At 54.8% G+C, this 12,803-nt stretch overlaps 1 protein-coding gene across 3 annotated transcripts in view; it reads right to left on the reverse strand.

Annotated features, from left to right (window-relative positions):
* Positions 1–11,120: 11,120 nt before the first annotated feature.
* The window catches only part of LOC100557981 (uncharacterized), a 31,489-nt gene continuing 29,806 nt past the window's right edge, over positions 11,121–12,803 (reverse strand). For all 3 annotated transcript variants that reach the window (XM_062981491.1, XM_062981489.1, XM_062981490.1), the window contains exons 8-9: positions 12,523–12,641; positions 11,121–11,409 (exon numbers count right to left, since the gene is read on the reverse strand). In XM_062981491.1, coding sequence (XP_062837561.1) covers positions 11,351–11,409; positions 12,523–12,641 — 178 coding nt within the window. In that variant the 3' untranslated portion in view covers positions 11,121–11,350. The remainder of the gene's footprint in view (positions 11,410–12,522; positions 12,642–12,803) is intronic.

Consider the following 12,803-nt stretch of genomic DNA (forward strand, 5'->3'; position numbering starts at 1 on the left):
GGCTCTGCTCATTCCTGGAGGGTCGTTCCCAGATGGTGTCATTGGGGGACACCTGCTCGGCCCCACAACCATTGATTTGTGGGGTCCCACAGGGTTCAGTACTGTCCCCCATGTTGTTCAACATATACATCAAGCTGCTGGGAGAGATCATCCGGAGTTTCGGGGTGAGGTGTCATCTGTACGCAGATGATGTCCATCTCTGTCACTCCTTCTCACCTGTCACTAAGGAGGCTGTTCAGGTCCTGAATCGGTGTCTGGCCACTGTGTCGGACTGGATGAGGGCCAACAAATTGAAATTGAATCCAGACAAGACAGAGATCCTCTTGGTCAGTCGTAAGGCTGAACAGGGAATAGGGTTACAGCCTGTGTTGGACGGGGTCACACTCCCCCTGAAGAATCAGGTTTGCAGTCTGGGGGTTCTCCTGGACTCATCGCTGAGCCTGGAGCCCCAGGTCTCGGCGGTGGCCAGGGGAGCATTCACACAACTCCGCCTTGTGCGCCAGCTGCGCCCGTTCCTTGGGAGGTCTGACTTGGCCATGGTGGTCCAAGCTCTGGTTACACCCCGTTTGGATTACTGCAATGCGCTCTACGTGGGGCTGCCTTTGAAGATGGCCTGGAAGCTCCAACTAGTACAACGGGCGGCAGCCAGATTAATAACTGGGGCAGTATACAGGGAGCACACCACCTCCCTGCTAAGCCAGCTCCACTGGCTGCTGATATACTACCGAGCCCAATTCAAAGTGCTGGTTTTGACCTACAAAGCCCTAAACGGTTCTGATCCAACTTACCTGTCCGAACGTATCTCCTCCTATGAACCATCAAGAACACTAAGATCGTCTGGAGAGGCCCTGCTCTCGGTCTCACCTGCTTCACAGGCGCGACTGGTGGGGACAAGAGACAGGGCCTTCTCGGTGGTGGTTCCTCGGCTGTGGAACTCCCTCCCCAGTAACATCCGGCAGGCCCCAATTCTCCTGGGCTTCAGGAAGAACGTTAAGACATGGCTTTGTGTGCAAGCATTTAATAATAGCCAATATATTGACATGGTCTGAACTTAGGTTTATGTGCAATGGTTCTGTGGAAAAGTGGTTTTCAGTAACTATATGTTTTAGCTGTCTAATGTATTTTATGCATTTTATGTGTGTATTTTATGAATAGTTGTTAATGGTTTTAAATGTGTTGCTGTTTTATTGATCTGTTTGGCATTGAATTTTGCCGGTTGTAGTAAGCCGCCCTGAGTCCCCTCGGGTGAGAAGGACGGGGTAGAAATGTTGTAAATAAATGAATAAATAAATGATGGGGGTGTGGATGCGGTGCAGGCCAGAAGAAATGAGGAGGGGGTTCATGGTGACTGACGCTGGTAAAAATATGGTCAAAGCGGTGGAAAATGCTGGCTTTACGAATGTCACCTGCATGGCCCACTTGCTTCACAATACCATCAAGGAAGGTTTAAAGAGCACCGAAGAGCAGGAGACTGTTGTCGACCGCGTTTCTAGGGGATCGGGCCCCTTAAGGAGAGTGCTGATCCGGTCCTGAGAGAACGGACCTTGGCGGAGCCAATAGGAGAAGATGAGCCGCGATACAACCTGGAGCCGAAATGAAGAAGGTCCGCCAAAGTTGAAGGAAAATCCGCCAAGGAGTCTTTATTGAGCGATTCAGCTGAAAAGGACACTAGTAGCGATCATTCAGTCTACTAGCGTATCATATGTTTCAAATAAAGCCATATTTATACAATGTTTCGGTCTGACAGCCCTTTGAATTTCCCGCCCCGCTCCCCCGCCCATCTGATCGCGGATAGGCTGGAAGGTTGAACGAGGCGGGCTTTCATTTACCGCCTTGCTCTGCTGGCCCAATGGGGAGCCGCTTTTTGTCCCCACTCGGGCCAATCAGAGAGGAGGAGGCGGGAGCTATTGAAACAATGAAGTGACAGGGCAGGAAATATCAGATTAATTCTTGCCCGGCCGATTTCTAAAGGAATTAATGGCACCCATCAAGGATGTCCGGGGTCCTGTCACGTTCACAGATTTTAGATATGCCTTGGGGTGTCAGAGGGGAAGTGGTGATGGGTGTTGATGAGCCAAAATTGACAGGCTCCACAGGGCGCCTTCCTGAGGTGTCCTGGAATTTCCTGAGATATGACAATGTTTGCCCTGGGGGCTGAATCACCTTTAGGACTATACTCCGAATTTGGTGACTCAAGCCTTATATTGTCCATGCAATCTGAATTAGATTGGGTTAAGCTGTAGCAGATTATCCTTTTGTTTTTGGGAAGGGAGGCCTGGGTCATAGGGGCTAGGGTTCATGTTGGGGTCAAAATATTTCCCATTTGATTTCATGATTTGACAATTATATGAGATAGAATGAAAATTAAAATAAAGTTGGAACATAAACCCAGCTGGGAAAAACACATATTTTCCGGGGATCCCAAAGAGTACAAATACATATAGGCAGATAGATTTCAAGGAGGTAAGGGAGAATCCATAAAGGTGGGTTACATTGCATAAAGGGGGATCATGAATGATATAAACAACTGAAAACATTTGATAAGAACGAAGTTCACAACATCCGGGGAACCCAATATGGAAAGTCATAGGAGTGGAGTTCTAGCAGCATGATTTCACAATTCATGAAGTTAGCCCAACGATTAGAAATTCATACAACAGTGAGTCATGAGGGTGTCCAGGTACATAGAATATGAAAATTCACGGATACATGAGGAAAAAGAGTTCATCTGTGATGGAAGGAATTCATAGAGATAGCATGGGGAAGGGGCACATGTGGGTTGCAGTCTTTGGAAGTATAAGATTTCATAAGTCCAGGGGTAGGTCTGGGGAAAAGTGTTCTTCTCCTTCATAAAATTATGAAGGTATGAATGAAACGTGGAGGGCGCCCGTCCGGGCACCCCCTGGCAGCTGTAGAGAGGGTGAGGGTCCTTGGAGAACTATGTCTCCCCAGCGAGAGAGCGATCCCCCCATCCCCAGTTCACAGAAAGGGGCTAGGGATCTCTTAAAACCATTCCGCGGGTCGCGGGGAGAGGAAAGTCCGGGATAAGGCAGCAGTTTGGCTTGAAAGGAGCAGTCGGTCCCGTTTGACAGTCAGCTGTTGAGGTGCCGAGAACTGGACCGATTTCGGTTCCGCTGGTGGTCCTTGAGTCAGGGGCCTTAGAAAGGGTTAGGATTAAAAGATGAGTGTGCTAGGGGTAATTTTGATAAAGATATGAGCCAATTTGTACCGTCCGCCGTATTAATCTATGGCGGAGAAGCCTCCGCCAGGGTTTTAAAGATCAGACGGGCTAGTGAGAGAGAGAGAGAGAGAAATTGCATGCAAAGGAAGGAGTCAGAGAATGACACAAAATAACCGGATAGAGAGTGTTACTGTTAAAATAAAAGTTACTTTTATTGGGGGATTTGTTACATAGTTCAGGGAAGGGGAAAGTGAAGAAAAAAAAGATCTTTTAATAATAGTCTGCTGCGGTCCCGCTCCGCTCCTTTTGGTGAGTGATCTGCGGAACTCTCCGCTGCGAGTTCAAATTAATTTAAAAGCCGGGGTGACGGTCATCAAGACCAACACCGCAAACATCGCCCTGCTGATCGAGCGCGGTAGAAAGATTGCGGGCTACTTCCACAGGAGCATCAAGGCAGCCCGGGAGCTGAGAGAGAGAGACAGAACTTGGAAGGGCTCCCACAACACAAGCTGCTCCAGGACATCTCCACCCAGTGGAATTCAACCTATAAGATGCTGGCACGCATGGTCGAGCAGCAGAAGGAGGTCCAAAGCATCTCCCTTTCCCCCCTTGTGCCTGCAAGCAAGCTTGTGCCAAGCAAGCAAGAGTGGGACACCATTTCCCAGCTGGTAGACGTCCTGAAGCCAAGGCTGTAGAATGGCTGCAGGCCTCCCCCCCCCCGCCAGTGTTTATAATGGACCCAAGTCTATCGCAGCAGAAAACCACACCCCGCCCCGCAACGTTATACATTGGGGCGGGGGGTGGGTGCCGCCTGACGGTGGGCGGCTCCCCAGGGGAGTGGAATCCAAGCCCCCACGTCTATTGCAGCAGAAGAAACCACACCCCATTCCGCAACATGAAACATTGGGGCGGGGGGTGGGGGGCTGGCGGCCAACCACCAGTGGCCGGATCCGGAGAGGAGTGGGACCCAAGCCCTCCTGCCATCATGAACGGCCATTCCACCAGCTGTCGAGTGGGAGGCAGTCAAGCTACCAACCAGGCACTCTCCAACCACTGCAGAGAAGCCCTCCTGCCATCATGAACGTCCATTCCACCAGCTGTCGAGTGGGAGTCAAGCTACCAACCAGGCGCCCTCCAACCACTGCTGAGAAGCCCTCCTGCCATCATGAACGGCCATTCCACCAGCTGTCGAGTGGGAGGGAGTCAAGCTACCAACCAGGCGCTCTCCAACCATTGCTGAGAGGCCCTCCTGCCATCATGAACGGCCATTCCACCAGCCGTCGAGTGGGAGGGAGTCAAGCTACCAACCAGGTGCTCTCCAACCACTGCTGAGAGGCCCTCCTGCCATCATGAACGGCCATTCCACCAGCCGTCGAGTGGGAGGGAGTCAAGCTACCAACCAGGCGCTCTCCAACCACTGCAGAGAAGCCCTCCTGCCATCATGAACGGCCATTCCACCAGCTATCGAGTGGGAGGGAGTCAGGCGTCCAACCAGGCGCACTCCAACCACTGCAGAGAAGCCCTCCTGCCATCATGAACGGCCATTCCACCAGCCGTCGAGTGGGAGGGAGTCAGGCGTCCAACCAGGCACTCTCCAACCACTGCTGAGAGGCCCTCCTGCCATCATGAACGGCCATTCCACCAGCCGTCGAGTGGGAGGGAGTCAAGCTACCAACCAGGCGCTCTCCAACCACTGCTGAGAGGCCCTCCTGCCATAATGAACGGCCATTCCACCAGCCGTCGAGTGGGAGGGAGTCAAGCTACCAACCAGGCGCTCTCCAACCACTGCTGAGAAGCCCTCCTGCGATCATGAACGGCCATTCCACCAGCCGTCGAGTGGGAGGGAGTCAAGCTACCAACCAGGCGCTCTCCAACCACTGCTGAGAGGCCCTCCTGCCATCATTAACTGCCATTCCACCAGCCGTCGAGTGGGAGGGAGTCAAGCTACCAACCAGGCGCTCTCCAACCACTGCTGAGAAGCCCTCCTGTGATCATGAACGGCCATTCCACCAGCCGTCGAGTGGGAGGGAGTCAAGCTACCAACCAGGCGCTCTCCAACCACTGCTGAGAGGCCCTCCTGCCATCATGAACGGCCATTCCACCAGCTGTCGAGTGGGAGGGAGTCAGGCGTCCAACCAGGCACTCTCCAACCACTGCTGAGAGGCCCTCCTGCCATCATGAACGGCCATTCCACCAGCCGTCGAGTGGGAGGGAGTCAGGCGTCCAACCAGGCACTCTCCAACCACTGCTGAGAGGCCCTCCTGCCATCATGAACGGCCATTCCACCAGCCGTCGAGTGGGAGGGAGTCAAGCTACCAACCAGGCGCTCTCCAACCACTGCTGAGAGGCCCTCCTGCCATCATGAACGGCCATTCCACCAGCTGTCGAGTGGGAGGGAGTCAGGCGTCCAACCAGGCACTCTACAACCACTGCTGAGAGGCCCTCCTGCCATCATGAACGGCCATTCCACCAGCCGTCGAGTGGGAGGGAGTCAGGCGTCCAACCAGCCACTCTCCAACCACTGCTGAGAGGCCCTCCTGCCATCATGAACGGCCATTCCACCAGCCGTCGAGTGGGAGGGAGTCAAGCTACCAACCAGGCACTCTCCAACCACTGCTGAGAGGCCCTCCTGCCATCATGAACGGCCATTCCACCAGCTGTCGAGTGGGAGGGAGTCAGGCGTCCAACCAGGCACTCTCCAACCACTGCTGAGAGGCCCTCCTGCCATCATGAACGGCCATTCCACCAGCCGTCGAGTGGGAGGGAGTCAGGCGTCCAACCAGGCACTCTCCAACCACTGCTGAGAGGCCCTCCTGCCATCATGAACGGCCATTCCACCAGCCGTCAAGTGGGAGGGAGTCAAGCTACCAACCAGGCGCTCTCCAACCACTGCAGAGAAGCACTCCTGCCATCATGAACGGCCATTCCACCAGCCGTCGAGTGGGGGGGAGTCAGGCGTCCAACCAGGCACTCTCCAACCACTGCAGAGAAGCCCTCCTGCCATCATGAACGGCCATTCCACCAGCCGTCGAGTGGGAGGGAGTCAAGCTACCAACCAGGCGCTCTCCAACCACTGCAGAGAAGCCCTCCTGCCATCATGAACGGCCATTCCACCAGCCGTCGAGTGGGGGGGAGTCAGGCGTCCAACCAGGCACTCTCCAACCACTGCAGAGAAGCCCTCCTGCCATCATGAACGGCCATTCCATCAGCCGTCGAGTGGGAGGGAGTCAAGCTACCAACCAGGCGCTCTCCAACCACTGCAGAGAAGCCCTCCTGCCATCATGAACGGCCATTCCATCAGCCGTCGAGTGGGAGGGAGTCAGGGGTCCAACCAGGCACTCTCCAACCACTGCAGAGAAGCCCTCCTGCCATCATGAACGGCCATTCCACCAGCTGTCGAGTGGGAGGGAGTCAGGCGTCCAACCAGGCACTCTCCAACCACTGCAGAGAAGCCCTCCTGCCATCATGAACGGCCATTCCACCAGCTGTCGAGTGGGAGGGAGTCAAGCTACCAACCAGGCGCTCTCCAACCACTGCAGAGAAGCCCTCCTGCCATCATGAACGTCCATTCCACCAGCCCTCGAGTGGGAGTCAGGCGTCCAACCAGGCGCTCTCCAACCACTGCTGAGAGGCCCTCCTGCCATCATGAACGTCCATTCCACCAGCCGTCGAGTGGGAGGGAGTCAGGCGTCCAACCAGGCGCTCTCCAACCACTGCTGAGAGGCCCTCCTGCCATCATGAACGGCCATTCCACCAGCTGTCGAGTGGGAGGGAGTCAGGCGTCCAACCAGGCACTCTCCAACCACTGCAGAGAAGCCCTCCTGCCATCATGAACGGCCATTCCACCAGCCGTCGAGTGGGAGGGAGTCAAGCTACCAACCAGGCGCTCTCCAACCCCTGCAGAGAAGCCCTTCTGCCATCATGAACGGCCATTCCACCAGCCGTCGAGTGGGAGGGAGTCAAGCTACCAACCAGGCGCTCTCCAACCACTGCAGAGAAGCCCTCCTGCCATCATGAACGTCCATTCCACCAGCCGTCGAGTGGGAGGGAGTCAAGCTACCAACCAGGCGCTCTCCAACCACTGCAGAGAAGCCCTTCTGCCATCATGAACGGCCATTCCACCAGCCGTCGAGTGGGAGGGAGTCAAGCTACCAACCAGGCGCTCTCCAACCACTGCTGAGAGGCCCTCTTGTCATCATGAACGTCCATTCCACCAGCCGTCGAGTGGGAGGGAGTCAAGCTACCAACCAGGCGCTCTCCAACCACTGCAGAGAAGCCCTCCTGCCATCATGAACGTCCATTCCACCAGCCGTCGAGTGGGAGGGAGTCAAGCTACCAACCAGGCGCTCTCCAACCACTGCTGAGAGGCCCTCTTGTCATCATGAACGGCCATTCCACCAGCCGTCGAGTGGGAGGGAGTCAAGCTACCAACCAGGCGCTCTCCAACCACTGCAGAGAAGCCCTCCTGCCATCATGAACGGCCATTCCACCAGCCGTCGAGTGGGAGGGAGTCAAGCTACCAACCAGGCGCTCTCCAACCACTGCAGAGAAGCCCTCCTGTGATCATGAACGGCCATTCCACCAGCCGTCGAGTGGGAGGGAGTCAGGCGTCCAACCAGGCGCTCTCCAACCACTGCTGAGAGGCCCTCCTGCCATCATGAACGGCCATTCCACCAGCCGTCGAGTGGGAGGGAGTCAGGCGTCCAACCAGGCACTCTCCAACCACTGCAGAGAAGCCCTCCTGCCATCATGAACGGCCATTCCACCAGCCGTCGAGTGGGAGGGAGTCAAGCTACCAACCAGGCGCTCTCCAACCACTGCAGAGAAGCCCTCCTGCCATCATGAACGTCCATTCCACCAGCCGTCGAGTGGGAGGGAGTCAAGCTACCAACCAGGCGCTCTCCAACCACTGCAGAGAAGCCCTCCTGCCATCATGAACGGCCATTCCACCAGCCGTCGAGTGGGAGGGAGTCAAGCTACCAACCAGGCGCTCTCCAACCACTGCAGAGAAGCCCTCCTGCCATCATGAACGGCCATTCCACCAGCCATCGAGTGGGAGGGAGTCAAGCTACCAACCAGGCGCTCTCCAACCACTGCAGAGAAGCCCTCCTGCCATCATGAACGGCCATTCCACCAGCCATCGAGTGGGAGGGAGTCAAGCTACCAACCAGGCACTCTCCAACCACTGCTGAGAGGCCCTCTTGTCATCATGAACGTCCATTCCACCAGCCGTCGAGTGGGAGGGAGTCAGGCGTCCAACTAGGCGCTCTCCAACCACTGCTGAGAGGCCCTCCTGCCATCATGAACGGCCATTCCACCAGCCGTCGAGTGGGAGGGAGTCAGGCGTCCAACCAGGCGCTCTCCAACCACTGCAGAGAAGCCCTCCTGCCATCATGAACGGCCATTCCACCAGCCGTCGAGTGGGAAGGAGTCAAGCTACCAACCAGGCGCTCTCCAACCACTGCAGAGAAGTCCTCCTGCCATCATGAACGTCCATTCCACCAGCCGTCGAGTGGGAGGGAGTCAAGCTACCAACCAGGCGCTCTCCAACCACTGCAGAGAGGCCCTCCTGCCATCATGAACGGCCATTCCACCAGCCGTCGAGTGGGAGGGAGTCAAGCTACCAACCAGGCGCTCTCCAACCACTGCAGAGAAGCCCTCCTGCCATCATGAACGTCCATTCCACCAGCCGTCGAGTGGGAGGGAGTCAGGCGTCCAACCAGGCGCTCTCCAACCACTGCTGAGAGGCCCTCCTGCCATCATGAACGGCCATTCCACCAGCCGTCGAGTGGGAGGGAGTCAAGCTACCAACCAGGCGCTCTCCAACCACTGCAGAGAAGCCCTCCTGCCATCATGAATGGCCATTCCACCAGCCGTCGAGTGGGAGGGAGTCAAGCTACCAACCAGGCGCTCTCCAACCACTGCAGAGAAGCCCTCCTGCCATCATGAACGGCCATTCCACCAGCCATCGAGTGGGAGGGAGTCAGGCGTCCAACCAGACACTCTCCAACCACTGCTGAGAGGCCCTCCTGCCATCATGAACGGCCATTCCACCAGCCGTCGATTGGGAGGGAGTCAGGCGTCCAACCAGGCACTCTCCAACCACTGCTGAGAGGTCCTCCTGCCATCATGAACGGCCATTCCACCAGCCGTCGAGTGGGAGGGAGTCAAGCTACCAACCAGGCGCTCTCCAACCACTGCTGAGAAGCCCTCCTGCCATCATGAACGGCCATTCCACCAGCCGTCGAGTGGGAGGGAGTCAAACTACCAACCAGGCGCTCTCCAACCACTGCAGAGAAGCCCTCCTGCCATCATGAACGGCCATTCCACCAGCTGTCAAGTGGGAGGGAGTCAGGCGTCCAACCAGGCACTCTCCAACCACTGCTGAGAGGCCCTCCTGCCATCATGAACGGCCATTCCACCAGCTGTCGAGTGGGAGGGAGTCAGGCGTCCAACCAGGCACTCTCCAACCACTGCTGAGAGGCCCTCCTGCCATCATGAACGGCCATTCCACCAGCCATCGAGTGGGAGGGAGTCAAGCTACGAACCAGGCACTCTCCAACCACTGCAGAGAAGCCCTCCTGCAATCATGAACGTCCATTCCACCAGCCATCGAGTGGGAGGGAGTCAAGCTACCAACCAGGCGCTCTCCAACCACTGCAGAGAAGCCCTCTTGCCATCATGAACGGCCATTCCACCAGCTGACGAGTGGGAGGGAGTCAGGCGTCCAACCAGGCGCTCTCCAACCACTGCAGAGAAGCCCTCCTGCCATCATGAACGGCCATTCCACCAGCTGTCGAGTGGGAGGGAGTCAGGCGTCCAACCAGGCGCTCTCCAACCACTGCAGAGAAGCCCTCCTGCCATCATGAACGGCCATTCCACCAGCTGTCGAGTGGGAGGGAGTCAGGCGTCCAACCAGGCACTCTCCAACCACTGCAGAGAAGCCCTCCTGCCATCATGAACGGCCATTCCACCAGCTGTCGAGTGGGAGGGAGTCAGGCGTCCAACCAGGCGCTCTCCAACCACTGCAGAGAAGCCCTCCTGCCGTCATGAACTGCCATTCCATTGGCCGTTGCTTTTACTCCCATTCCCTGCAAGAAGCAGTCCTTTGCAGGCAGTTTTAAAAAAACAAAACAACCCCCCCCCCCAAAAATCATTAATCACCTCAATGGCACTGGTTTGCCTCCCTGCACCTAAATTGGTTTTTTGAAATTAATGAACTTGCCTTTTTATGAATGAGCATAGGCCAAGCAAATTCCTGGGTGGGAGAGGCTGCAGGGAGTTCCCCAGGACACTCTCGGGGTCTGGTAACAAATTTCTAAGTGGGCACAAAGATCTAGCTTTTCTTAGAGAGGTGTAGCCTAGTCTTGCAGGATTGCAGGTTCAGGAGACTGCTGGGTTGCGGGCTGGGTGTAGGCCTCCGCCCCACAGGACATCTGGACATTTAGCCACCTAGTTCTTCGTGGTGTTGTTGAAGCTGCCGCTTGTGTTCGGTTGGCGGACTGACTTCACTAACTGCTGACCCAGAGGCCACTGAAGAAATGGGTGCACTGCTCACAACTCTCAGCGAAAGCGTCCCGTCCCTCCAGAGATTCCATTGGGTAAGATCTCATCTGGCTGAGACGCGGCCAAGGGGGCACCCCTCAAGCAAAAGAAAATGGTCGGGCTCTGCATGAGAAAATGGCCCCTCCGGTCTCCTGGAGAAGGAGCTTGGATTGAGAGACCACCCTCCAACTGCACGCACATTGCACCACTTTAACTGCCCTGGCTCCACCTGAGAGAGGCCAGGCAGAGAAGACCTTTAGCTGGTGCTACAACTCCCAGGACCCATGAGTACTGAGCCATGGTGGAACCACCCCCGCCCCTCAGTCAGCTGGCAAAAGCCATTCTCAAGGAAATTGGACTGAAAGGGTGTTTTTCAATAATGACATCAGAGAAGTCTTTTTTATGTTTGTGTTTAATATCCTGGTCAGCTGGCTGTGGCTTCTGTGTCCCGATACAGTGGTGTCCTCGTTTCTTTCACAACAATCGTGGAATACAGGGACGTTTGTCTTCAGATGCGCAGTCAAGTCAGCCACCTTGGGTTCGCCTTAACCTTACAAAAGGTTCTTCTTTTTATACCACAGTCTCCTTTCTCCCAACATCGTAATGGAGTATCGCATTTCATTTTCACATGAACACATGCCTCACTATCGCTTCCCCATGGAGTGCTGCCATCCATCCAATAGCTGAAAAGAAGATGCCACAGATAGGTCACACCAAACCCTTAGCTACTTTTACAGATGCATCTACCCTGCGGAATAAATGCAGTTTGGCCCCACTTGAACTGCCATGCCTCAGTGCTATGTAACCCTGGTAGTTGTAATTCGGTGAGGTCATTGGTCTTCTCCGCCATACCACAACTCCCAAGATTACATATCATCAAACCAGATCAGTTAAATAGGTGGAGTCCCCAGTGGTGCAATGGGTTAAACCCTTGTGCCGACAGGTTCAAATCTGGGGAGAGCACGGATGAGCTCCCTCTGTCAGCTCCAGCTCCCCATGCAGGGACATGAGAAAAGCTTCCCACAAGGATGGTAAAACATCAAAAACATCTGGGCGTTCCCTGGGCAACATCCTTGCAGACGGCCAATTCTCTAACACCAAGAGTGACTTGTAGTTTCTCAAGTCGCTCCTGACACAAGAGAAAGAAAATCAAATACGTGCCAAACTCAATTCATTCTGCCAGGCCTGGTTCTGGGGCACCTTGTCTTTCAAGACAGCTCCAGACTCTCCGCTCTTCATAATTTCGAGAGATAGTTTGCTCTAGGCTTTGTGCATATATTTAATAGTACAGGGAACAACATCGAGGCTTGGGGGGCTCCAGTGGCCAATGGCTAAGGCTTGGGCAGGTGTCCCCAGAACCACCTTTGGGCTTCATCCCTCCGGGTGGAACAGCACCATCCACCAGCAGCCAATCCAAGTATTTAGGATTGATTTTTAACTAAAATTTCTAGAGTGTATACATGAGTTAAGGGCCAAAAACTCTAAATGTTTACTGTAGCAAGCCACATCTGCAGTGACCATGTTTTGCCTTTTTACCAGTATAGACAATCCCCTGGTCTCCCAGAGTTCTCTTCCAACTCATAGAATGATTTCGCTGGAAGAGACCATGAGGCCATGACACCACACATTTTCTCTGGAAAGACAGCAACTGCTCTTCCCAAAACCTCAGTTTTTCTTTCAGATTTGAAGGTCAGATTTTGTGCTGGGTTCTAGAAAGCCTCAGAACAAAGAACAAAAAGAACATATCTCAGAAAGTTTATGCACTACAAGCCATCAATCTATATTTAATCACTTACCCGGTTCCTGGTGGCAGGTCCGTTCCGTCTGAATCCCAGTAATACTCGTTACCTGTCTTCCACCGGAGGGAAAGCCAGTAATGGCTGTCTCTCTCGCGAATGTAATCTTCAATGAATTGCTTTAAAAAAGGACAACCGGAAACTCTTTACTGGGAAGGAGATGTTATCTGATCTGATCTCAGAGTCTGTCTTGATGGACAGACTGAACGGACCAATGCCACCCTAGAACAATACCTACGGGGCTACGTGAACTGCCTGCAAAATAATTGGGCGTCCCTAAT

This window comes from Anolis carolinensis, chromosome 5 (genome assembly GCF_035594765.1).
Source record: "Anolis carolinensis isolate JA03-04 chromosome 5, rAnoCar3.1.pri, whole genome shotgun sequence".
Classification (NCBI taxonomy): domain Eukaryota; kingdom Metazoa; phylum Chordata; class Lepidosauria; order Squamata; family Dactyloidae; genus Anolis; species Anolis carolinensis.